This window comes from Polistes dominula, unplaced genomic scaffold, assembly GCF_049000335.1.
Source record: "Polistes dominula isolate Pdom_NZ unplaced genomic scaffold, Pdom_raw_medaka contig_19, whole genome shotgun sequence".
Taxonomy (NCBI): Eukaryota; Metazoa; Arthropoda; class Insecta; order Hymenoptera; family Vespidae; genus Polistes; species Polistes dominula.
Genome location: NW_028301058.1, coordinates 2,310,618 through 2,337,500, shown reverse-complemented (window position 1 = coordinate 2,337,500; position 26,883 = coordinate 2,310,618). Strand labels below are relative to the sequence as shown.

The 26,883-nt window shown below is 27.1% G+C and overlaps 1 protein-coding gene and 1 long non-coding RNA gene across 9 annotated transcripts in view; one reads left to right on the top strand and one right to left on the bottom strand.

Annotated features, from left to right (window-relative positions):
- The window catches only part of LOC149031479 (uncharacterized), a 12,591-nt gene extending 9,829 nt beyond the window's left edge, over nt 1-2,762 (top strand). The window contains exon 2 of the long non-coding RNA XR_016177729.1: nt 1-2,762. This exon is cut by the window's left edge and continues 8,740 nt beyond it. This is a non-coding gene — a long non-coding RNA (uncharacterized LOC149031479).
- Nucleotides 1-26,883, bottom strand: part of LOC107065834 (Kinesin heavy chain 73) — a 136,767-nt gene that overhangs the window by 6,637 nt on the left and 103,247 nt on the right. Inside the window, exons 3-28 of one of the 8 annotated variants that reach the window (XM_015319870.2) lie at nt 20,342-20,505; nt 19,857-20,125; nt 19,317-19,564; nt 19,012-19,129; nt 18,270-18,482; nt 17,668-18,181; nt 17,439-17,581; nt 17,006-17,353; nt 16,613-16,789; nt 15,986-16,508; nt 15,681-15,905; nt 15,325-15,591; nt 15,055-15,237; nt 14,732-14,923; nt 14,214-14,507; nt 13,950-14,125; nt 13,555-13,723; nt 10,472-10,489; nt 6,972-7,046; nt 5,570-5,721; nt 4,993-5,323; nt 4,450-4,709; nt 4,158-4,341; nt 3,872-4,069; nt 3,426-3,608; nt 1-2,768 (exon numbers count right to left, since the gene is read on the bottom strand). The exon at nt 1-2,768 is cut by the window's left edge and continues 6,637 nt beyond it. In XM_015319870.2, coding sequence (XP_015175356.1) covers nt 2,680-2,768; nt 3,426-3,608; nt 3,872-4,069; nt 4,158-4,341; nt 4,450-4,709; nt 4,993-5,323; nt 5,570-5,721; nt 6,972-7,046; nt 10,472-10,489; nt 13,555-13,723; nt 13,950-14,125; nt 14,214-14,507; nt 14,732-14,923; nt 15,055-15,237; nt 15,325-15,591; nt 15,681-15,905; nt 15,986-16,508; nt 16,613-16,789; nt 17,006-17,353; nt 17,439-17,581; nt 17,668-18,181; nt 18,270-18,482; nt 19,012-19,129; nt 19,317-19,564; nt 19,857-20,125; nt 20,342-20,505 — 5,713 coding nt within the window. In that variant the 3' untranslated portion in view covers nt 1-2,679. The remainder of the gene's footprint in view (nt 2,769-3,425; nt 3,609-3,871; nt 4,070-4,157; nt 4,342-4,449; nt 4,710-4,992; nt 5,324-5,569; nt 5,722-6,971; nt 7,047-10,471; nt 10,490-13,554; nt 13,724-13,949; nt 14,126-14,213; nt 14,508-14,731; nt 14,924-15,054; nt 15,238-15,324; nt 15,592-15,680; nt 15,906-15,985; nt 16,509-16,612; nt 16,790-17,005; nt 17,354-17,438; nt 17,582-17,667; nt 18,182-18,269; nt 18,483-19,011; nt 19,130-19,316; nt 19,565-19,856; nt 20,126-20,341; nt 20,506-26,883) is intronic. The other 7 variants (XM_015319874.2, XM_015319871.2, XM_015319875.2 and 4 more) reach the window with 7 other exon arrangements.

The following is a 26,883-nucleotide window of genomic DNA, read 5'->3' as shown; positions in this document are numbered from 1 at the left end:
TGTGTTTGTGTACGTATGGGAGTGGATGGGTGTCATATGGGTGTCCTGCTGTGTGTATTTTATTTTCTTCTTCTTTTTTTTTTCTAATCACGACGACAGATTTTCAATTACTTTTTATTTTATTTGTTTCCATTTTTAAAATAGCTTTTTACGCGAGAAAAGATTTATTTATTACAATCAAAATAAATGAAAGAGAAGCTCATTTATTATTATTATTATTATTTTATATATATATATGTATAGTCTACTATTCTAGAAAAAAAAAAAAAAACAGAAAAAAAAGAAGAAACGAAACAAAAAATACTTATACATCTAATATTGCGGACCCTATTTTCTTTTTTAGCGTGCTAAGCCTTTAAAATACATTTTGCCCTTTTATTCTTCTTAATCTTCATCTTCTTTACATCATATTTTGAAAAAAAGACAATTTTTTTATATTTATTTATTTTTTTTTTATTAGGGCAGTGTGGATTTCAAAGAACCGTAAACACGCGTGTTTCATCTCATAACTCTGTCAACGTATCTATATAAATTAAACATGTATATATATATAATAATTAATAATAATTAAAGAACTAACAATAATTAATAAAGAATTAATAATAATTAATAATATGTATATGTGTGTCATGTATTTAATTATAATAACACAAAAGAAAAAAGGGAATAAAATGGACGAAGGGTTGGGGATAAACGGACGACAAAAGAAATATATTTTACAATAAAGAGGAACTTAACATGATTGCGCTCTAGTAAAGAAAATTAAAACTTAAAAAACTAAACAAAAAAATACAAAAAAAAAAATCGATTAAACAATTAATAATACAGTACATATATATGTATATATATATATATATATATATGTATATGAAACAATTGTATACATATAAAATCTTTAAATAATCTACATAACTTAATATTATTAATAATAATAATAATTAATTAATTAATTAAATTTAATCAGTATTTGTGTTTTTTTTTCTTAGAAAGAGGATAAGGGATGAGGATTGGCATTTTTATTTTCGTTCATTTAAACCACCAATTTTCGCGAGCACTTTTCCATTAAATAATAAAATTACTATGATGAGTAATTTTGGAAAGTGTTATTAGCAGTGGTTTGTTAATATGCCAATAAAAATAATGTAAACATATATATATATATATTTTTTAGAAACATACATCGGTGATTATTCAATACACTTTCTGTGCATTTTTTACACCCATGAAACATTCTATAATTAATTGATCAATCATCTATTTATTTTTGAATGATCAAAGATGAAAAAAAAAATATATATATATATATATAAATATATAATTCGTATAATAAGTGTAAGATTAAACTAAAATAGAAATATAATGAAAGAAAAGACTAATAATAGTAATAAAATAAAACAGAACAAAATAATGTACAATTGTTAAATAATAATAATAATAATAATAATAAAAAATAAAGAAAAAGTAAAGCAATAATATGCTCCCACTTATACATACATACTTACATATTTATGTATATATGTATGTATATATATATATATAATATATATAAAAAATAAAAATAGCTTATCATCATTCCGGTCATACATAGTACGTAAAAATTGTGGAATGCTTATACAACTCATTTGAAATATGTCTTTCATTGACGTATTTGTTTTTTTTTTCTTTTTTACTTTTATGTTTGTTTGTTTTGTGTTGTTTGTCTTGTTTTTGTCTTGTTTTGTGGTACATAATGACGTTAATTATGTACCTATATATATATATATAATATATATAATAATGAATTATAATCAACTATTCTACAGAAAATGCGAATTGGATTATTCTCTAAAATGCTTCCTTGCATGTATTTTTTCTTTTCCCCCCATTTCCTTTTTTTTTTCTTTACTTCCTTTCTCTTCCTTTCTTCCGAGATTTTGTTTGTCTTTTCTTTTTTTTTATTAATCATCCACAACGCGTCGTCATTCATTCGCCATCAAACACAACCCCCCTTATGTATGCTTTGTGTGATACACATTAATTAATTAATTAATTAATTAATTAATTAATATAATATAATATTATTATTATTATTACCATTATTATCTAATATTTTAAGTAAATATTATTATTATTATTATTATTTTTTATTCTTCCTCTTCTTCTTCTTCTTTCTTCTTCTTCATTTTTCTCCCCGTTGCTTTCTTTCCTTTTCTTTTCTATTTAATATTAATCATCAATCGCGACATGCGATAAATAATTAATCATCAAAATTATTATTAGCTGCCCTAATATTTTTTTTTGTTGTCTAAAAGGGACTGAAACACTGTTGCTGTTTTGCTGCTTCTGCTGCTGCTGCTGCTGCTTTGCTTTGCATTTGCATTTGCTACACATATCATAGGCATGTAGCAATAATTAAAGATAACATTACTTTTTATTTTTTTTTGGGTTTCTTTTTTTACCTTTTTGTTTTTACCTCATTACCGTATTCTTTTACTTCCCTTACTTGATTTTCTTATTTATTAACTATTATTATTATTAGTATTATTATTATTATTATTTTATAACGACGAACGGTTTTTTTGTTTTTCCCAATTTTTTTTTTCTTTTTTCATTGTTATTTAATATTATTACTTTTATGATGAGAAGTAGATTCGCGTTATTAAATTGATTTGATTTTTTGTTTGTTTGTTTGTTTGTTTATTACTTGCTTCGGGGAGAATAACGCGTTCCTGTCGTTGAAAGACCTTCTCCTCGGCTCCGACTTCGGTGCAAGTAATGTAAACCCTCGCCTTTGAAAAATACAAAATATTATGTATATATATATGTATATATTTAATTTCAATTTAACCCTTTGCACTCAAGCGCCGGGCAGATTAAGTGACAACTCGAGTGGCGCTGATACGGCGCCCAGCTCATTTCAAGTCTTTTGTTACTCTATTGGCCGATTTACGATGTGTGATAAGATATTTCTTTTAAGATATACTTAAAGATAATACTTAAAGAGCTGATAAGGGACTCTAAGGTTGGTTCTGATCGTAATACACCTGAAGGTAGGCTGAAAGTAACAAATTATTGTGATACGTGTCCTGATAAACCTAGGATGCATCACCTTGAGTATTGTTTTACGAAATATCATACAAAAACTAATTACAAAGTATAATATTCCTAAATTTTTCTTGTTTTTGATATAAAAATAAATAAATTGATGAAATTTATTTGTTTATAAATGAGTTTAAAGTACATGTAAAATGTTTCCTTAATTTGGGCCGAAATCGTCTCGAGTTGTAGGTTAGCGCAAGCAAAAAAGATCTCGAGTGCAAAAGGTTAATAAAATAATATATAGGGTGTCCTTTGATGTGGGAGAGGTTTCCAAATCAAACCAATTTTTATACAATATTGCATAATAAAAAAAAAAATATATGTGTAATATTATACATGAACAATACCTCTGCTTACGCTTCTGCGTATTGGTGCGGATGGTGGTGGTGGTGGTGTAAGTTCCTGTTTACTATAACTTCTAAGTGCTCTTCCTCGTCTGTCTTGAATTAATTTATCGACTTTAACAAAGATTCCACACTTTGGTCGACAATTGAAATACCTATGACCATTTACAGCACCGTCGTTTTTACCTATCAATCAATGTTCATTAATTATGATCAATTATTAATAAAAAAAACTATCTCTTTCTTTCTCTTTCTCTCTGGTGTGTGTTTAAACAAAGTATAAATTTCATACATTCAAATTTTATTCATTTTGTTTGAACATTCACCAGAGAGATGATATTGGGTTGGCAAGTAAATGATTGCAAATTTTGTCGATAGGTGGCCTTTTAAAATCAGCAATGATTTAGTTGCCAACCTAATATATAAATTATTTTTAATATGATATATACCAGTTGGTGCATCAAGTTCAATCCCAATCCATATACCAGATGCAAACTCTGTTGGACCAACGTATGCTATAACACCTGAATAACTATATGGACGAACTAACACAGATTCACCTACTACAACCCAATCTGGTAAAGGTGTTTCGATTCTTGTCAGATCGTGTCTCGAACCAAAAGCTGAGCTTTTATCACTCGTGTCATCTATAATTAACAAAATAACAACAATTCATTTAAAATATTTGAATCTTAAAAGTAATCTGAAAGAATTTGAAAAGAATCTGAAAAGTACCATCGATTCTTTCGGAGGAGCTATTGTCACCATTTTCGTATGGCATATTAGGCTGCATCGTTTGTTCCAATCGTGCTGCAGCTTTACTTTCAGAAACTTGTGGACGGACCATGGGGAACGAAGCTCTGTGTTGAGAACTAGTAGGCCTTCCTGTACCACTAGAAGCTTTCCTTCTTCGTACAACCTAAAACAATAATAAATAATATTAAAAACAATATATTATTTGAAATTTGTAACATTATATTTTTTATTGATACATGAAAGCAATGATATATATATAATTTTTGTTTACCTTGCCTGGTGGAAGTTTAGTATGGACAACCGAGGATCCTTCCAAAGGACTCTCGTCACCCGAATTTGACGTTTGACTAATGACCATCTCGCTTTTTCTTCTACCAACTAAAATCGGATTCTGGATATCCTTTTTTTGCGTGACGTTTAATGTTGTTAAATTACCGGTAGCATCACTGTCGTCTTTTGTCGATGAAACAGGACTTTCGGTATCTGGATCCGTGTAAGCACCCATTTCTTCAAGATTTTTCCTAACGTTTACTGTACAAGACAAAACAAAAATAAAAACAATCTCTCAAACATTATATTAAATTAATTACACAGCCCAATAAAACAATCATCAATCCTAGTGATTTAAAAGTTCAACTCTTTTAGTATATATTCCGGTGAATACATGTTGGACAGTGTTATAAAACTCTGACCCAAATGATGATCACAATCATGATGATGATGATGATGATGATAATGATTATGATGATGAATACATAATTATTGTTTGTTAACCAAATAAACTGTTCTTAAATGAAGTACCAAACTAACTAACCCTCACGAGAATCTTCTGTGACACTCAAATGTTCCATAGCAGTGTTGACATCGCAGGTATATTCCTCAGGTGTTTCTTCAACTAATGAACTGTCCATCTTCTCTGCTTTTTTATTATCCAACAAATTTCGATATTCTAAATCAGGTGTTTCATCTACGCTGATAGATTTGATAGAAATCGAATCTTCGGACGTTAAATTGGTCGTAGAAACCGCTTGAGAACCGTAACCGCTGCTACTCATACTTGGAGTGTTGATTTTCGTTGATTGCAATTCAGCAAGGGAATCCAATGTGCGTGACGAAGTTAGCGGCTTTGTTGGTTTTGCTGGTGCCTGAATGTTTTGTTTTGGTTTCATTTATATATATAACATAATCTGATTTTTATGCTCTGTCTTGCATAAATGACACAGCTGTGATGGGGAAGAAGAAAGGTGGTAGGTGGGGAAGGATTTTTGATTTGAAAATCATTCTACTATCTAAATTATAGCAATAATTACAACTGGCATTTTACTGATGAATTATTACCAGATAATAAATAATTTGAAATAATAAATAAAATAATTATTTATATGTACTACCTGATACGCATCGTATTCGGAATAATCAGCATCACTTTTTTCTTCTTCATCGTCATGAATAGGAGTTGTTAATTGATTCCCAACGTTAGATGTTTCCTCGTGCAACGTAGTCATACGTAGACCCAGTTTACTACCGACCATATTTGGGGATGCTAAAATAAATATTTTAACTATGTTATTACTATAATGCTACGTTTAACCAATTAAAATGCTGCTTTGGAAACTTAAGCGAATGTTCAAATTAGATACACATCAGTACCGATCTGATTTTGGATTGCTATGATTTTGAAACATCTTCAGATGATTTTTGATTGATCAAATTTCAGGTTTAAATTATCGGTTTTTTTTTTATATTTTGGACTATGGATGCCAGATCGGTTCTGATAAACACATAATAATAATAATAATAATAATAATAATAAAAATATACATAAATAATAAACATAAGATTGATCATGCTGTACCTAAAGAAACAAAAGTAATATAACAACGATAAAAAATAATATGAAACAGAAATAAAGGAAAGTGTATTGATATATATATTCCATGTTTTTTTTTTTTTTAATTAGGTTAATCAATAAATACATAAATAAATAATTAAATATATTGAATTAGCAATTAAGTCATGGCTGATTTTAAAAAGCCATCTATCGACAAAATCCGCAATCACTAAGTTGCCAACTCAATTTTTAATTTTGAAATGACTAATTAGTCTCAGTAATAAAATATAATTCATCTTGTGATGATAATTTTTAATTAAAAAATAAAAATTGTTATAAAACGTGGAATATATATATATACATATATTAGATTTGTATGAAAAATTGAAAATGAAAAATAAACACGAATAATATACAGTACTAAAAATAAGCACTGAACACACCAAACATATTTGATAACTATACAAGTCAATTGCAGTACAATAAGATAACAATTTTATTTAAACGATGATTTTATTACAAAAAAATCAAACATAATCATCGTTAAAAATTTCATTTCAATTGTTAACTCAATGAACTGCAATATGTTTCTTTTCTTTTCTTTTTTTTTTTTTGTTGTAACGTCTAAAACAAAGGAATAAGTAAGGAAACAAAATTGAAGTACAAATTACTACAAGAACGATCAAGAATGTGCTCTTTCAAATTTATTGTTTAAAAAAACTTATAAGTATATAATTATTATTTATTTATTTATTATTTTTGATTTGTATTTTTTTGTGTTTTTAATTATTATAACCAATGTGTTAAAAGTTAAAGGTTATCATAAACCAACCCCCATTCCAAGTTGCAGGAATAAAACGTCGAATTTTTGCTGACAATAATTAATTGTAAAGAAATGAAGAATTAAAAAATAAAAAAAAAAACAAAATTTGAAAGAGCAATCAACAGCGAGTGTCACCTACACTTGGCAGAGGTGGATTGTTGCAGACGTGTCAGTGAGTTGAGATTCAGGTTCAGATTCAGGAAAGTTGGTCTCGCTGAAAGGAGATAGTTTTAACTGATTACACCTAGTTTCTTATTTTTTTTTCTTTTTTTTTTTTGGTTTTAATCATTGTCGTCCGATTCTAAAATTCTATTAAAAAAAAAAGAACAAAAAAAAAATTCCTTTTATTTCTTCAATTATAAAATGGCGAGCCCTTCGCAAAATAAAAGATTTTTTGTATTTTTCAGGCCGCTTGCAGGCTTGCATTGTGAATTATTGAACAATTGATCATGCCTTTTCTTTTTTTTTTTTTTTTTTTTTAACATGGGCTAATTATTATACAACTGAAGAATGAAATGTGGAATAAATACAGTTTCAGATGAAAATATAGTGTTTTTCTAATCATTTAAGGTGGTTTCATTTATATATATATAGAAGAAAATCGATTTTTATATACAAATGATGATAATGATTATTATTTTATATTTATAAAATTAGTTGTGCAATTGACGGGTCCATATTTTTATTTTTTTAAATCAATAACATATATATATATATATATATATATATATATATATATATATATTATGTTACCGGAATATTCTGTTCGTTCAAACAAACATTAGTTCAATTTTTCGTCACTAGGGAGTAAGGCTCCTATTTCTTAAAATGGAATATACAAATTGCCACCATGTTGGCAGAAGTTCAAAAGTAATTAAATTAATTAATATATATATTGTTGATAATATATATAATTATATTTTTGATTAGAAAATTTGTATTTATAATTAAGTAACTCGCCATTGCATAATAAATTCAAAATGCTACATTTTACTGTTTAAAATTTTTAAATTCATACACATAATGGTTCCCTTTTTTTGTAAGCATTTTAAATTTATTTGAAATATATAATCGATGTTAGTTTAAAGTCGAAGGTACTAGTAGTCTCTCAAAAATGAAAATAATTAAAATATAATCGTCGTTTGATTTTGCTTTATTTTCTTTACTTTATTTTTTTTTTTTTAAATAAATGATTTACTATGCATTTAAAAACTATCCTTTAAAACCACACATGCTGCGAAACTATTTTTTAAATAGTAATACGTCATGCATAGCTAAGCATCATTTACTATGCTTTACTTTGTTATATTTTTATTTTATTATTTATACATTTATTCAAAATCATTACTTTACTATACCTGACTTTAAACTAGTTCCTCGTTTACGTGAAAAGAAAACAATTCGAAGTAATTGAAACTTGTTTAATATTATTTTAGTTTCATATGTTTTTTAAAATTATTATTTTTTTTTTTTTTTTTATTTATTGATGTCGTTAAATTAAAACTTTCTTTTTACGTATGAGAAAAAGTACGAAATTATAATCTTTTTTAGATATATTAAATCTATCGGAAAATTTTGTCCGTTCAAACAAACATTAGTTCAATTTTTCGTCACTAGGGGATAAGGCCCCATTTCATACAAATTGCCACCATATTGGTAAGAGTTCAAAAGTAATTCAATTAACTAATTCAAATTAGGAATTATTTTTTTATTTCATTTTAAAAATGGACAGAATTTTTCGGTAGATCTAATATTAAGATTGACAGGAAACAATTTGATGATTATATTAAAATGAGGTTACGTTATGTGATTACAAATCTAGTAATAGAAATGAATAATATAAAATGTTTCAGTTACATGTATTTTGTTATATAAATTATAAAATATTATAAAGATATTATATAATATTAAATTGTTTCCCCCCTGATATCAAAATATTCGTCATTTTTTTTTCTATTATTTATATCCTATATTTAATTACTATTAATATTTATATACACACATATATGTTACAGTTAATAATCCTACGTTGGATTCTAATTTATCGACTGGATAACACATTCACATATATGTAAGTAAAATAAAAATTCAATCATTGTGCAATGAACAATATATATATATATATAGAAAAAAAAAACAAAGTTGCACAATGATTAAATAAATAAATAAATAAATCGTGTAATACGTACTCCTATAAATTAATTAACTTTATATACACATTTTATTTGAATATGTCATGATATTAAATGCATTTATCAATTGCCAAATGTAATTTATTAAAAAAAAAAAAAAGAAAAAAAAAAGAGAAAAAGAAAAAAGAAGATTAATTTAATAATGTCTATAGAAATCATTTCTATCGAATCAAATAATTCATTCTTTTTTGGTAATACGTAAATAATTTTTTTGTTCTCTTTTTTTCTTTTTTTGTTTTTTTTTAAATTGTTTTATAATCATCACTCTTTGATAATGCATATTTATGATCATATGTGCCAATGAAAAATGATTTCTATGCGATATATGAGATTTGGCATTAAATGCAACGACGACGTTGAAATTACTACGAATGTTTCTTCCTATATTTCTTTTTTTCTTTTCAATGTGTGAGTCAATAAAAAACATTAATCATGAATAATAATAAACATTCAAGGTTCGTTACATAAAACTATGTGAAGAGAAAAAAGTGGGTGGTAGGGGGAATAATAATTAAAAAACAAAAAAGGAAGAAAATCATTTCAATGAACGAACTTGCTGATTAAAAATGCTTGCTTGCTTGCTTGCTTGTTTGCTTGCATTCTTGCATGGGTTGCTGCTTGCTTTGTATATATTAGATTTAGAAAAAAAAAAAACATATTATTTATTATCATGCATGTCAAACGAGTTTATTAACACAAACGAGTTTATTAACACAAACACATGACCACAACGCATTCACGTTTAAATTCAACGAAAATAAACAAAATCAAAATCCAATCAATTCAGCCATTTTTTTTTTTAACTACGAGTAGCAAAAGAAATTGTCATTTTGAAAAATAGAATTGTATTCTAATCAATATTTGAAGTATACTGTATTTATAAAAATTAAATAAAAAAAAATATCTGCTATTTATTGGATCAATATTTTTCAACATATCTCGTAATATTTAGTAATAATTTAACATATCTAGTAATATTTTGAATACTCATGTTTAGTAATATTTTAAAATGTTACAAATATATTTATGATATTTAATGGATATTAAAAAAAAAATGCAAAATATTGATTGAAAAATGTTGAAAAATTATTCATCGAATAAATAATTTGTGCTACCCCTATTTTTTTCAGCATACAATCTTATTCTTCTCTTTTTTTCAATTTGAATATAAAAAATATAATACATACTCTAATAATAATAATAATAATAGTTAAATCATCTTATTTTTTTTTTTTTTTGAATACTAATTGAAGAGCAAAGAAAAAAAAAGAACTTATGAACTAAATAAATAAAAAAAAAAAAAAATAAATAAAAATAAAAAAAACAACAGACAGACTCAACCACTCACGAGACATATTTATATGTATATACTAATTGTTTATTACCGTGAATTTTTTTATTACGGCAACGCGATTTAAATATGTATCAAATCAAGACTCCATTTTACCTGAGTTCAGAATGGAGCCTTGCGTGGGCCGAAATAGAAGTTGTAGAAGTAGTAGAGAGAGACGTAGTGTTAAACAGAGGAACACAGAGATAAGTATCAAAAAATCAATTAGTTTCATTAGTTTTTTTTTTTTTTTATTAAAATTATTTAAAACTCTTTAAAACTAATTGTAAATAATTTTAATTATTCTTTTCCTTTTTTTTTTCTATTAAATTTAAATTAATCAATTTTTGATTCTAAACATCTCTTGGTCGATTGTGTAATAAAAAAAAATATATAAGTGGTAGAGTTTCTTTATTTTTTTTTTTTTTAAAGTGTTGCTGGCTAAAAACACTAGGCAGATCTGATAAAAGTGGATGTTTTTTTTTTTTTTATTACCATGTTCAACTTCTAATTTTTTTTTTTTTTTTTTTTAATTAAATACATTAATTATTAACATTTTTGTTCATATTATATTGGGTTGTCTGGAAAGTTCGTGCCGATTTTCGATAGATGGCATTAAAGCTCTTTTGCTTAAAAAAAACCTGAAAAGTTCTCGAAGCATTTTAAATTAAAATTTAAAAAATTTAAAGTTATTTATTATTATATTTATATAATTATTAATATATATATATAGTTATATTTATTATGTAATAAATATATATAACAAAACAAAAAAGACTTAAATGGGTTGCATTTAAATCTTCCGTCAAAATCGGCACGAACTTTCTGGACAACCCAATACAACTCATTGACAATTTACAAATACAATTTTTCTAAGTTGAACATAGGATAATAATATGGTGATTAACAATATGATCAAAGCTTTTTTTTTTAATTATAAGAATACAGAATTCCATTGTAGTAATTGTTTACTAATTAGGAACTCAGTATTACATATAATATTTTGTTTATTTTTTTTTTTATTGAAATAACAGGGTTTGTGAGATAAGATTGATCAATATGTGTTTAATTTAGGTGTCAGAGCGATAACCTTTCATAATATTCATATGATTTAATAATTATAATTCAATTTTTTAGCTTATATTATGTTTTATTGGTTATAACATTTATTATTAAATTTAATCATGTATTTTTTTTATTTCGTTTGTTTGTTAGAATCAATTATGAAAGGTAATGGTGCTATAATGGTGAAATGACATGAATAATAAATTAAATAATACAGATGGATGATAATAAAGGTCTCTAATGGTTTTTTTTTTTATCTTTCTTTTCTACTACTCAAAAATAAATTAATATCTAATTACGAATGAAAAAAAAAATAAAAATAAAAATAAAGGAAAACTTGACGATAAAATGGAGCCTGACAATGAGACAATTAAAAACTAGGGAATTTTATTGAAATATATTGGATTAATCATTGCAAGGTGTTATAGTATATATATATATATATATAAATATTGAAAAAACACTGCATAAGCCACATTTCAGAAAATAAATTTTTTCATTTTTTTTTCTTGTTTTTGTTTTTCTATTTGTTCATATCGAATATAAAATTTCAATGAAGCAAAATCAATACGATGATAGAAACTAAGAAATAGATAGAAATAGAAGTGAATAAAAATTGAAATAAAAACAAAAAATTGATACTCTAATACTAATTTAAAAAAACAAAAAAATATATTCCTATGACACAGTGCCATTATGTTTAAATAAGCGTATAATAATTGAGAGAGAAAGAGAGAGATAGAGAGAGAGATAGAGAGAGTTTTTGAATTGTGGTCAAAGCAAACTAATTGTATACTTGCATTCATTGAATAATCAAAATTTGCGTAGAAAAGAATTAAGACAATATATTTAGAAGAAAAAAAATAAAATAAATAAATTTTAATCAAAATTATCGTCAATCCTTTGATCTATGAAAATAGCAATCCATTAAATTCACACGTTCCTTGCTTAACTGCATTTGTGAATTAGTTTCATTTCTTTTATAATATGTATTGTTATTGAATGTGTATTTTTTTTTTTTTTTTTGTTATACTGTACTAGTACTGTAGTTTTTTTTTTATTTATTTATTAAAGATTTTTATTTCTATTATGTGATCATATGTATAAACAAATTTCCATTTTGTATTTTAAAATTAAAATTGAAGTTATAATTGCATTAACAAAAATAAATGCAAACATTTATGAGTAATGTATTAACACTAGATATACCACCATTTTCGGTATACCTATTTCTACCACACTAGTCAAAATGACTGGTGTATAAAAGAAATCCGTTTTGAGGCTTCCAGTTTTTATTTATTCTTAAAAAATAACAAACAATGTTTAACAATAATAATTTTAACAGATAAATGGATCAATAGATATTTTTTAAATAACAAAACGTTTAATTATTTACAGAACTCAAATGTTACATGAGGTAGACATTTTGAATTAAAATGGCTGGTCTGGTATATCTAGTGTTAAGTAAAATTTCTCGTAGAAAAGATTTAAAAAATACTTTTTTAAACATTATTTTTAAATTATAGGTTCAATACAACAAAATAATTCATTTTATATTTTAATAAATAAAATATATATTATTTAATATAATAATGAAGTTTTTTTTCTTCAGAATATATTGAAAATAATACAGATAGCAGGGAACGTGTTAATAATATAAAAGTGGAGGCAGTGTAAATATAATGATGAATCATTATAGTGATTATAATCGTAAAGGGGTTTAGAAAAAATATATAAATATATTGAAACAAGATTTTTTTTTTTTTTTTTAAGAAAGACGATGAAACGGATTACTACATATGAATGATCAATGATTAATGCGATGTATGAATAAATGAATGAATGAATGAATGAATGAATGAATAAACGTGTCAGAGTGAAATTCGAATTTAATTATTATTTCTTTCTTTCATTTTTATATAATTTAATCTAACATTACCAATATTATTCTATGATTCTGATTCAATTGTATTAAAACATTTAATATGATTGTTATCAATGAAATCATAGAATACTTTATTTGTTCGATATCTCTTAAAAAATGAACTATTATACTTAATGTGCATAAGATAAAAATAAAAAAAAAAATTTAAAAAAAAAATAGAAGACAAGAAAATAAAAATAATTACTCTTACCAATTCCAAAAGCTTTAGGTGGAGCTGAAACAAAGTTTTCTTCGTTCCTTGCATGACCAGTTGATGCTCGTCGTGAATGTGGCAGCCCATTTAATTCAGTGTTGAGATCCGTAACACTTTCAGAACGTGTGACATTTAATGAATCCATCGAAGTGTCAAACCTCATGATCTGATACAAAACAAATCATTATGATAAAAGATTAAAAACATTGTAATAATGAAAAACAAAGGGTGTACAAGGAACGCTGACATATTATTTAATATCATGAGAATGGATTAATTGATTTTAGTCGAGATTGGCATGTATTTGTGATAAAAGAAAACAAAAAAAAAAACAAAACAAAAAAAATGCGCTAAAAGAAAGAAATGAAATGAAATTAATATAAAAAGCATACAGTGCGTCCAAGACGGCGAAGTGGCAGTAGTACCTGCGAGAAGTTTGGAACACTTGCTGTCTTGCGCATAAGCGGTTGGCCTTGAGCTTGCAACAGTTCTTTAACAGCAACACTTTGCCTTAATCGATCCAATGTTAGGATACTTTCGACAGCTGATACACCTCTGGTATATTTTTCTAGAAAATAAACCCACAACGTAACCGCATTAGATATCATAACATTCATAATCTTAAGAAAGATATAAATTTAACTTGACAGACTTACCGATGTAGGTTTCACCATCGCATAGACTGTTGTCTTCACCGCTTGCTGCAATCTGTGCTAAACTTTCACGATCTTCCAATTCCTCGCTAGCTTTTGGTATATTTGATACGACTTCATATGTAACACCTGTCTGAGCTAGACAATCGGTGCGTACGATTTTTCGAAATATTCTATCAGTTATACTTTGTCTTTTATAAATATTTAACGCCAATCTTTTACGTAATACGAGATCCATCGGTGCAGGGTGTGACAGGCGTACAGTTGTTTTTAAAATTAAAAAGACTCTTTCGTTAGCTGCAACATTATTGATTACATTTTTAAGGTTATGCTAGATTTCTTGAGAAAATATTGAAACGGTATACATTCGACCTTCTGATGTATTATGTTTTCAATTGAATTTTCTTTATGATTTGTAAAGAAAAAATATACGTGGTGTATAAAAGAAAATACCAGGTTATTTTGTAATCGAATTATAAGAGGGTCGAGTGTATAAATTAATTTTAAAAAATGTACAATACCATCGGTAACTCTGTTAAGATGCACGCTATCGTGTATACTAGAATCCCATGCTGCTATAGCACAAACGTCTTTTTCCAAATGACGAATGAATGGTAGATTATAAAATTTGTTACCATGTTCCTTAGGTAAAATTGAATTTAATCCCGTTACGGATACTTCTTCTCCTGATTGATGCGTCGAGAGATCATCGGCTGTTTTTTTATTTCAAACAATTTCATTAATCACATTAGTAATATAACTAGTTCTATCATTAGATTCAAATTTAATCTATTTGTGTAATCTAGTGTTAAAAATAAATTCAATTTTATTTATTTATGTATACCATTGAGATCAAGAAATAGGACTGGAATGTGTGGTTCCATGCCAGGAGGTGGATTCCAATCAGCTGGAGCACCAGGTATACCTGATCCTGCTGCAGGTACTAAAACTGCATTTCTTTCTTCAGTTAAACTAACCCACTGATCAACGAGACTCTGTTCACGTTCTACGTCTTGTTCAGTTTTGTCTGCATTCAAAATTATTTTTATTATGATGTTGCAACAAAGATGGGCTTATTTTTTTCAATTATATTAAACAAAGTATTAACAGTTACCTTGTTTATTTATAAGCTTTTGTATCTGTTGATCTAAATATTGTCTTCGCCTCATCAAAGCATCGCTCCACTTTTCTCTCAATATACTTAAATCCTCATCTTGATAACTGTCCAAAGGAATTTGAAGACGATTCCTTACGGACACGCTACCAACAGCTATATTCAATATCGATTGACAAATAATCGGCAAAGTTCCTGAATTTTGTACTGGTTTAACTCTGACTTGTATACGCCGTTGTTGTCCTTGTCTCAATTGATAAATACCACCTATACACGTATAAATTAAATGATTATTTGATATAACCAATAAAGTACTAAGTTTAATAATTGTTTATTAAATGATAAATGAAAATTACCCGTCCACGTGTCCTGTTTCGTGACAACTTCGACGGGAGAATATTCTCCTTGTTCATTTAATTCTTGAATTTCCACCCACAATTCGATTTTCCTCGTTAATTCTGACCAACGATCAGCTAAAGATCTGGCTTTTGCTAATTGTTGTTGTTCCACTTCCCATCCGGGTTTGCTACGAGAAAATCCAGCACTTCTGTGACCCCAAACTTCTATACTCAAAGCACCCTCTGTTGTTGAAAGAAAAGATAATGTTATAATTATTTTTGTTCAATATTATACAATAAAAAAATGTGAATATTATTCTTACCAGCACAGTGTTCAATAAATTCTTCCGTTATTGGTACTTTAAAATCTTCGGTATGATCGAACCTGAATGCAAGAGAATCCCTTTGACCTGTGGCACAGTTTGCAGCAGGTAATTCAGCATTGACTACAGGTGGTACCACAATTAATTCTGGATTACCCCAAAACATGTATTGACAAAAGACAAAATGACTCAAGGATAGTGGTAAACCGGTAGCTTGCTTTATCGTTACACGACAGGTTATGTGACTCGAACCAGAATAATCATCTGGTTCGGAGGACGTTGAATCACCGGAAGATTCGGATGCTGCTTCACAAATACGATCCTGAGGAAATTGTCCGGCAATACGACTTATCTCAACTTGAAGTCGTCCAGCAACTTCACCTTGTTGACTTATGATAGGCGTATGATAATCTAACCGAACGTCGTGAAACAGTACCTCTAAAAATATATTAGCTACGCCAATCAAATTGTGCTTCTCTTGTGACTCGTAAAATGGATCTTGGGTTTTCCCCAATACCTCGTCCTGTGTTTCATTTCAAAAATAATAATAAATATATTAAAAATCTTGTATCTAAACAACCCCAATTTCTTTTTATTTTGATGCAAATGAAGTAAAGATTGAATTACCTTAACGACAGGTAATCTTTGACAATTATTAGGATCTTTCCTTTCCTCGTACATTTCTCGCATGTCAACCAACTTATTTTCCAATTTTTCCATTGACCAAACTTGACTACCCATGTTAGTTCTTTTGACCAATATCGCTGGTTCACTGACGAATGCACCACGCTGGAAGAATACACTCTACGTGTAGTAACGTCAGAGTGTAACGAAAAGAAAAAACCGAAAAAAACAAACAAACGAATAAACAAAAAAAACTAATCTACGAAAAAAATATAATAAAAAAAAAAAATCCAAACAAACAAACAAACAAACAAACAAACAAACAAGAAAACTACAAAACAAATTTGACTGCACTTGTAATTAATTATAAATCGATCAATTAATAATTATCATCACCTTTCTATTTGGACTTAAATTATTCGGCGGAATTTGCAAAGTAACACTAAACTTCGTTTGTTTTCCCATTTCTTCGGCAAGAACATTAGCTTCCTGAACCAAAGTATTGGCTTTTAATATGTCGGTTTTTAATTGACCCAAACTTCTTTTAAACATTTCATCCCTTTCTTGAGCCCACTTTTCGACCCGCATTTGAGTGGTCGGTGTACATGCTGGAAGTTTACCAGTTTGACTTCCTCTCAAAGGATCGTATGGTACGTAAGGTGAATAAGGTGTTGACGGTGAGAGTATGTTACGTAATTGTTGAAACTGTCTTTCGTATTCCAACCTTTGTTTCTCGAGTGCAACCTTTAAAAAGTATTTCCCAAGAATAAAGAAACAGAGATAAATTAATAAAACAGTCAAAGATCAATGAAATAAATTCAATACAAACTTGTTTATCCTCCTCGTGTTGTTTTTCCAATCGTGCTATGGCTCTTTGAATAGGATCGTTCGACAATTCGTTTTGCATAAGTTCTTCCCTCGCAAAAGTGTAATCGATATTTTGAGCAGGTGTTTGTGGTTCGCTGTTAATCGCTGAAAAAATAATAAGACAAAATTTTATGTTAAATAAATGAAAGAAAAAGAAATTAAGATTAACATTAATTTGAATCTATAATAACCTGTAGCACTTCTCGGACAATTGACCCTGAAGAAATGATGATTTCCCCAAACGATTCTATCACCGTGCAACAATGGTGTCTTGTCAACCACCTGATTACCATTAACGAAACATCTAGCACCATTTAATGGTGTCATATAAAGACCAGACTCTTCTATTGTAATTACACAATGTTCAGGTAAAATACCCAAACCATGTAATTGAATGTCCTGTTCGGTTTTAGCTGAACGTCCACCAACGAGAGTCCTTTCTTTAAGATAATAAACCAAGAGCTCGTTTAAGCTAGGATCATCGTTTAAATTAACTAAATAATATTTATTCTTTTCCACTTGAATTCCGGATGCTTGCACACTGATACCCATTTTTTCTAACGCTTGTTGTCTCTCGTGTTGAAGCCTTTCCGTTTTAACGAGCTTCTCTTCCCACGTTTGCGACATTTCTTTCATCAAGCGTTCAGATTCTGATAATTTTTCCGTTATATCTGTGCGTTGTTGACCCACGATAGAACCTTGGCCCTAAATATTGATTTTAATCATCAATCAATCTGCCCATCACATATATATATATATATATATCTAAAATTCTTTATTACAACAATCTTACCGTAGCGTGAAGCAACATTTCTTTCAACGCTTCAACTTCTTGTCTCAATTCTCGTATGATCCTCGCGTTAGGATCTTCGTTGACTACTGCATGATTGACTATTCTCTTTGCCCTATCAGCATATCGCAGAGTTGACAACGTTTCCTCATAATTATCTGCCGCAGGTGATATCGTAGCAACCATAACGGTTTTACTGTTACCACCGAGATTATCCTGAAAACAAATGTCCATGTATAAAGCTCGTAAACGTTTATGGTGTTTGGGGGAGGGGAGTTTAAGTATTTCCTACTACTCGTCGTTCCCTTAAACTTCAATTCCCTTAGGTATTTTCTCTATTTCTCGTCCCTTTACTACACCGAATGCTGTACAGTTTATAATAAATATGTGGTGTCTGTGATGTGTTTATTCGTATCTCTTTCTCTCTTAGGTATACTTATTTTACTATTATATGATCTAACACAAAAATATGTTCTATTCCTTGTTCACAAATTGTAGTTTTTGCAATAATTTACAAATAAATCAAATTGAAAGATCTAATTGACAAACTTATTACTACTACACTTTGGGGTTAAAATACCCCCAGAGGGTCAAATTATACAAACTAGACTCCACTTATATCTCATAAATAACAATTATTTAATTGCAATCGTTGATAAAACAATTATTCAAGTTATGTAATACCTATAATTACTTTCAAAGTTTAAATCAATTGATTATACATAAAAAACAAAGAAAGATTTACCTTCAAAAGCCAAGTCAGAACAGAATCTCTGTAAGGCACGAATTTGTCTCTATTTTTGTTGCCTCCAGAATTCTGATCTGCTAACTTAGAAATGACTAGACCCAATGTCGTGAGAGATCTATAAACAAGAAGAAAACGAAACAATATTACATAAGAGAACAATTATAATTAGAATACAATCATATAAAAGAGTCTAAACAAATAATTGGGCTGACAGAAAATTAAATTAGTAACAAATATAAAAAATAAAATGAACGATAAAAGTTCAATCATAAGATGATTTAATAATAGTAATAATTACTTACTTGTTAATATTGCTTCCCTCTTTAAGCCTATCACCAACTGCTCCAGTTTTCACAGCCCTTTCGCTACCAGCCAAATCTACCAAGCTCATTCGCGATACTTTTTCACCACTTACACCACTTTTCAAATCGGTCAATGTTTGTGTAAGAATAACCGAGAACACTGCATGCGAACGAGAACTTTCCGAGTTCATGTTAGTCGCTGCTACTGTTCTAGATTTGTTGCCTTCCGCCATTAAATTATCGATGTCCTGTATAAACGATTATTTTATCCACATCTTCTTTTTTTTCCAAATATAACAAATTAACCACTTGCGGTGGCGAAGAATTCTCCATCGTGCGTGCCACGTCGTTTTTGTTTCTGTACCATTGAATAGCGACGTTGGCGATTCTGCGACAAAAGCATCACACAACGTGTGTGGCACGTTTTTCCACCGCAAGTGGTTAAGGAAAACAACAAGAAACAATTCATTATTTGTAAAACAAATTGTTTGTCCTAAATTCCTATTAAATTGGATTTGAGTTTGGGAATGAAATTTATACCTGAAAAGATGTTACAGCAAGTTGACTAAGTCCATCCACGTAAGGACCAAGTACATTGTGTTCCCTGACTTTGAGCGAGTGTTTATTCGGCTTTGGATCGAGAAGATCGTGAACCTTCTCGTTATAAATCTCCATGTATGATACCTCAACTTTGAAAGTTAATTGTGAACTTTGTTGTTTCGCTATCATGTCGAAAAGATTGTCACACAGTCGTGGAATTATTCCTTTTTGGTCACCGCTACCCATCATCGTATAAGATTTCCCGGATCCTAATTTAAATACATCATTATTTTATATAATACAAATATAAATCAATTTATTATTATTGAGTTAGCAAGTAAATGATTGCGGATTTTGTCGATAGATGGCTTTTTAAAACCAGCAATGACTTAGTTGCCATTTTAGATACTGTTATGAGAAATTGGATTGAAATACGTGTGTATCTTTGTATTTTTCTTTAATAAAAGGATTCAATTATTACTTACCGGTTTGTCCATAAGCGAAAATACAAGCATTGTAGCCTTGAAACGCATTGTCCAAAATATCACGTCCAAGGGCGTCGAAAACGATTTCTTGACTTGCGAACTTTTCCGATCCGGGTTCCAAGGAATAAAAGCAGTGATCGAATGCGAATGTTTTCGGCTTGTTCCTGTAATAATTGAATAATAAAAATCTTCATTAATATACACAAATATATTTATTACAATTTTAGAGTATATCAAGATTCTTAATTCAAAAAAATGTATGCAAGTTTAGTTTGCATTGCCAAAAACAAACCCAACATTGCCGAGAACAATAACACGATATGTTTCGTGATCAAATGTGATTTTTAATATTCCTTTGGAAGTAAAAAGTTTTCCTTATAGAACAATATAAAAGAAAAATTGATAATCGGAAGCTAACGACCCAACTCGAATCTCACAATCATTCTTTTATTTGGAAAAAGATGGGTGGATGGTAGTAGTACACCAATAGTAGTTTTATGAAAGACATTACGAATAAATCGATTCTCTATTTCGATTGTTGGACTTCCTTTTTCCCCCTTACAGGACTAAAGTTTTTCTATATAACTTAAACTTCCAAGTATATATATATATATATATAGCTAAATCCATTTCTTATTGTTCAATCCTCTACGGGTTAGCTACCATTTTGAATTTAATATTATGCTTTTGTTCTTTCATGAATTGCTCAAGTAACGATCGATTCAAGTGTTCATAATTTATACATATACTTCAATTGAAATGTGTTTGTGATTTTTATCTCTACCAAATGAAGATATTTCTGTCCACAATTATGAAAATGGTCTAATTATAAGTCACATTTCACTTCATGTTTCGAGACATTTTATTATTATTAATTGACATTAGGAACTCGAAAGTTCATTGCCCCAAATACCAAATCCCGCCAGTGTTCTCAGTCCCTGAGCTTAACCCCGTCCATTCGCGGTCTTCGTAGCCCATTTTCTTTAAGATCCCGAAACAATATTGTCCTCCCATCTACGTCTCGGTCTACCCAGTGGTCTTTTCCCGTTCGGTATATCGATCAGTATTTTATACACCGTTCGATCCACCCCCATGCACGCCACGTAACCTGCCCATCTCAATCGGCGTGATTTTACGACGTTAATAATGTCCGGTTTTGTTGTACAGTCGGTGTACTTTTACGTTATGGGGGGTTTTCTCCATTCACTCGTTTCCTCATCGCGGTTTTGCACCGAACATTTTACGAAACAACTTTATTTTCGAAAAGCCTCAATTTTTTTTTGGGCCCGTAACGTAAGTGACAACACGTTTCGATACCATAAAGGACTACCGGTAGGATGATTGTCCTGTATATCCTGATTTTGAAGAGCCTAGACAGTAACCATGAGCTGAGTAAGGATGGTAGGATGATTGTTTTGTATATCCTGATTTTGAAGCGCCTAGACAGCAACCTGAGTAATTTATTGACATTGGCTAAATTGATTCTTTTCTTAAGTTTTTCGTTTATTTAATTTGTTTGGTTTATGATCGATCCTAAATATACCTAAAGTTGCTAACCCCTTCAAAAATTGTATCCTTCAGTATTATGTACATTCTGAATTCTATATAATATTGAAATAATAAACACTATCTGACAATTCATTTTTGACAGTATCATGTAAATTACACTGAATGAATTTAGTTGAAAATAATGTGATGTGAAGTAACTGATAAACTCATTCTTTTCTTAGTTAGTTAATTTTGACTTAGGTTAGATCACTTTCATAATTATTGGTACATTTATACATCATCATTTTTATTGGCAAGTATATGTATGTATGTATGTATGTATTATTTATGTATAAAAAGTTAAGTATGATACTCGAGAAATTTTGTACATTGTATAAACGAAACGATTGAGTGTAGTTATATAATTTCATGGGTTCTTCAGAAATAAGATCGATCATATTATACTTTTTCGTTTTCTTAACTATCTTTTCAAGATTCCCATTAAAAAGTGATTGAGATTTTTCAAAAGATTTTTCTCGATTTTAAAGAACCGTAACTTTTTAGGAAGTTTCTATGGTTTTATTATACGGTGATAATGTATTTTCATTTTATCGAAATTCTTATGATACACGTATCATTGTTTATCGATTTAGTTTCATTCGTTCTAAATAAACGAGAAAAAAAAATACTAAAAATAAAAAACTAAAAATTATTAATAAGGTTTTCATTAATAAATAATTTTTACTTAGTCAATTGTGTCGTTTTATTATTTATTAACCCCCTTTTGGGTTAACATTTATTTGAAAATTAAATTCAATGTATTAAACATTGTAATTGTATTTTTAATTTATATAATAATTAAATTAACAATGTGTATTAAAAATAAATTTTAAAATTAATATTTCAATGTATTTTTTAATTATTTATTATATTGTATGTATATATGTAATTTTTAATACATTGAAATATTATAATTAATATAATATTATAGAATTATTAATAAATTATATAATTAATTAATATATTATAATTATATATTAAATATTATAATAATTATAATTATAATAATATAAAAATTACACACACACACACTTATTATTTTGAAATAAACCAGAATGAACTGACCATTAGTTAAATTTCATTTCAGTTTCAATGACATATCAAAACGTCACGTGAGTCTTTGTCCAAACAAATTGGCATGACGTATTGATACGTCAAATGTAGCCAAAGAGTTATTAATAATTTTTAATAATATTATAATAATATAATAAATAAAATAAGTTTGAATAATAAATTTGTACATAACCAATTTGGTCGTTTTATTATTTATCAAAAGAATTTTAATAAAAAGAAAAGAAAACAAAATGGAGAAAATTGAAAAGAAGATTAGAAGAATAATTTTAACAAAAAACAAAAAAAATGAACGAATTTAATGAACTTGTGGGGGGGGGGTAGAAAGTAGAAAATACTCCGAAGATTTTCTTCGTTTTTATCAAATGAAATCTTCGAGTATGGTTTAAAGTTAAAAGAAAAGAAACGAAAAGATTGGAAGAACGAATTTCTCGTATCTTTCGAGTGGAAAAAAAGATTGGAAAGATAAAAAGAAAAGAAAAAAAATTAGAAGAGTTCCTTACTTTCAAGTGGGAGGACAATTTTCACACAAATCTTTAAAAATCAAAATCTAAAAAAAAGAATCACGATAACAAGCGTGTCTGATAGTTGGGGCTGAAGGGGGATGGTTTGGGGTGAGGGTGGTTTTTTAGGAAGAAGATCGATCATTCAAAAATCGATAAGATCTTCTATTTTCTTTTATAACGTGATTCCTTCCTCACCCATTTTGTTTTTATTCAAAGATAGCAGACAAAAATCAAAATAAATATCATAGATCATAATAAATTTAAAAAAACAAATATGTCTTCTAAAAATTGCATGAGAAATGGAATTTTCTCATATAAGATCTTTTATATTTATTAATTAAACTGATTAACAAAACCAAGAAATTATTTATGTCATCAATTGAGGTTATGTCCGGAAAAGTTCGTGCTGATTTTGACGAAAGATTGAAATACAACGCATTTAAGTTTGTTTTCTTTTTTTGTTTGGTATTATACTTAATTAAATATAAGTGGCATTCTGCTATTACAACCCTTTTCTCTATCTTTAAGGGTAACTTCAAAAATTTCGTCCTAATAAAACATCTCAGGTTTATTTTTAAAAAAAGATATTGTAATGCCATCTATCGAAAATCGGAACGAACTTTTCCAGGACAACTCAATACAAGTTAGACGTTGTAAAAAAAAAAAATATAATAATTTTTGCATTATTATTATTCAAAAAATAATATTTATATATTAAATTAATATATTATATTAATATAATAAATTAATATTATTATATTATAGATATATATCTATACCACCTATCGAAAATTGGCGCGAACTTTTCCATGACAACTCAATACAAGTTAGACGTTGTAAAAAAAAAATATAATAATTTTTGCATTATTATTATGCAAAAAATAATATTTATATATTAAATTAATATATTATATTAATATAATAAATTAATATTATTATATTATAGATATATATCTATACCACCTATCGAAAATTGGCGCGAACTTTTCCAGGACAACTCAATACAAGTTAGACGTTGTAAAAAAAAAATATAATAATTTTTGCATTATTATTATGCAAAAAATAATATTTATATAATTAATTATATATTAAATTAAATTATATTATATTAATATAATAAATTAATATTATAAAATTATAATATATTTATACCACCTATCGAAAATTGGCGCGAACTACTTTTCCGTACCACCCAATACAAGTTAGAGATTGTAAAAAAAAAATATAATAATTTTTACATTATTATTTTGCAAAAAATAATATATAAAAATTAATATAATAAATAATTATTATATATATTAAATTATAATATATTTATACTACCTAAAGAAAATTGGCGCGAACTACTTTTCCGTACAACCCAATACAAGTTAGAGATTGTAAAAAAAAATATAATAATTTTTACATTATTATTTTGCAAAAAATAATATATTATAAAAATATTAATAAATATGTTATATTTATATAATAAATAATTATTATACATATTAAATTATAATATATTTATGTCACCTATCAAAAATTGGCGCGAACTACTTTTCCGTACAACCCAATACAAGTTAGAGATTGTAAAAAAAAAATATAATAATTTATACATTATTATTTTACAAAAAATAATATTTATATATTAAATTTATAATAATATTTGCATAATTATTTCGTTAGATAATAGGAATGTTTAATTGAACAAGAATTATTTTTCAATTGATTCAATAATAAAAAAAGTGGTGGGGAATAAACAAAAAAAAAAAAAAAAGATACGAAGAATATTTGATAGAGAAAGAATAATGTAAAATAAAGAAGAAAAATAAAAAAAAATAAAAATAAATAAATAAAAGGGACAGGAAAGAAAAGGTTGAAGTAAAGAAGAAGAAGAAGAAGAAGAAAAAGAAGAAAAAGAAAACAAATCAGAAGGTAAAAAGAAAAAAAAGAAAAAAGAAAAAAGTATATTTGAAATCACTTGGCACTTGACGAGAGAAATCGAGTAGTACTCACTCGGGGGTTGCTCAGAGCTTTCTAAACTCGTTGCAGCTGCGACTACTTAAGTGCGAAAGCGTGATATGCGATTCTAGTTTTGTAGAAGAGGGTTTTTCGTTCAATAGTCTCGAGCTCGATCAAGATTTTCTCTCTCTCTCTCTCTCTCTCTCTCTCTGTCTGTCTCTTTCTCATTCTGTTTTATTCTCTCTCATTCTATCTTTTTCTTTCTCATTCCTATCACCGTACTCGTTGGTAGGTCGAAAGGCTGACCATCGCGTGACCAAATCCTTTTCCAACTTTACACTAACACTTCTTACTAACACATACGTTTACATTACCTGTGTATATATCTATATGCGGTATAGATCTGACCCTTTTATTTTTATATTCTTTTTTTTTTTTTTATGTCATTTATTAAATGCTACTATAACAACGTGCATACATAGACGTATATTCTTTTTGTTCTATTTAATATTATTTATGAAAATTATATTACGTGAGTAATATAATGTTGTTTTCTTTTTTTTTAAATTGTTTTAAATATAAATATTATATTATAATTTATTTAAAAATAAATTTTTTTTCTATTTAATATATTTATGGAAATTTATTATAATTTAATTTAAAATATTTCTTTTTCTATTGAATATTGTTTATGAAAATTATACTATACTAGTAAAATAATGTTGTTTTCTTTTTTTAAAATTGTTTTAAATATAAATATTATATTATAATTTAATTTAAAATATTTCTTTTTCTATTGAATATTGTTTATGAAAATTATACTATACTAGTAAAATAATGTTTTTTATTTTCTTAAATCATTTTAAATATAAATAATATATTATAATTTATTTAAAAATATTTTTTATTCTATTTAATATTATTTATGGAAATTTATTATAATTTAATTTAAAATATTTATTTTAAAATATTTATTTTTCTACTTAATATTGTTTTATTTTTTTTAAAATTGTTTTAAATATGAATATTATATTATAATTTATTTTAACAATATTTTTTGTTCTATTTAATATTATTTATAAATATTATATTATAATTTAATTTAAAATATTAATTCTAAAATATTTAATATTTATTTTAAAATATTTTTTTGTTCTATTTAATATTATTTATGAATATTATATTATAATTTATTTAAAAATATTTTTTTTTCTATTTAATATTATTTATGAAAATTATATTATTATACATAAGTGAAATAATATTTATTATTTTTTTTTAAATCATTCTAAATATAAATATTATATAATAATTTTTTTAAAATTATATATTTTTGTTCTATTAAATATATTTATTAAAATTACATTACACGAATAAAATAATATTGTATTATTTATTTAAATTATTTTAAATGATGAGAATTAAATTTCGAATGAAAGTGACAATTATTCAAAAGATTACATAGTTTTATAAAAG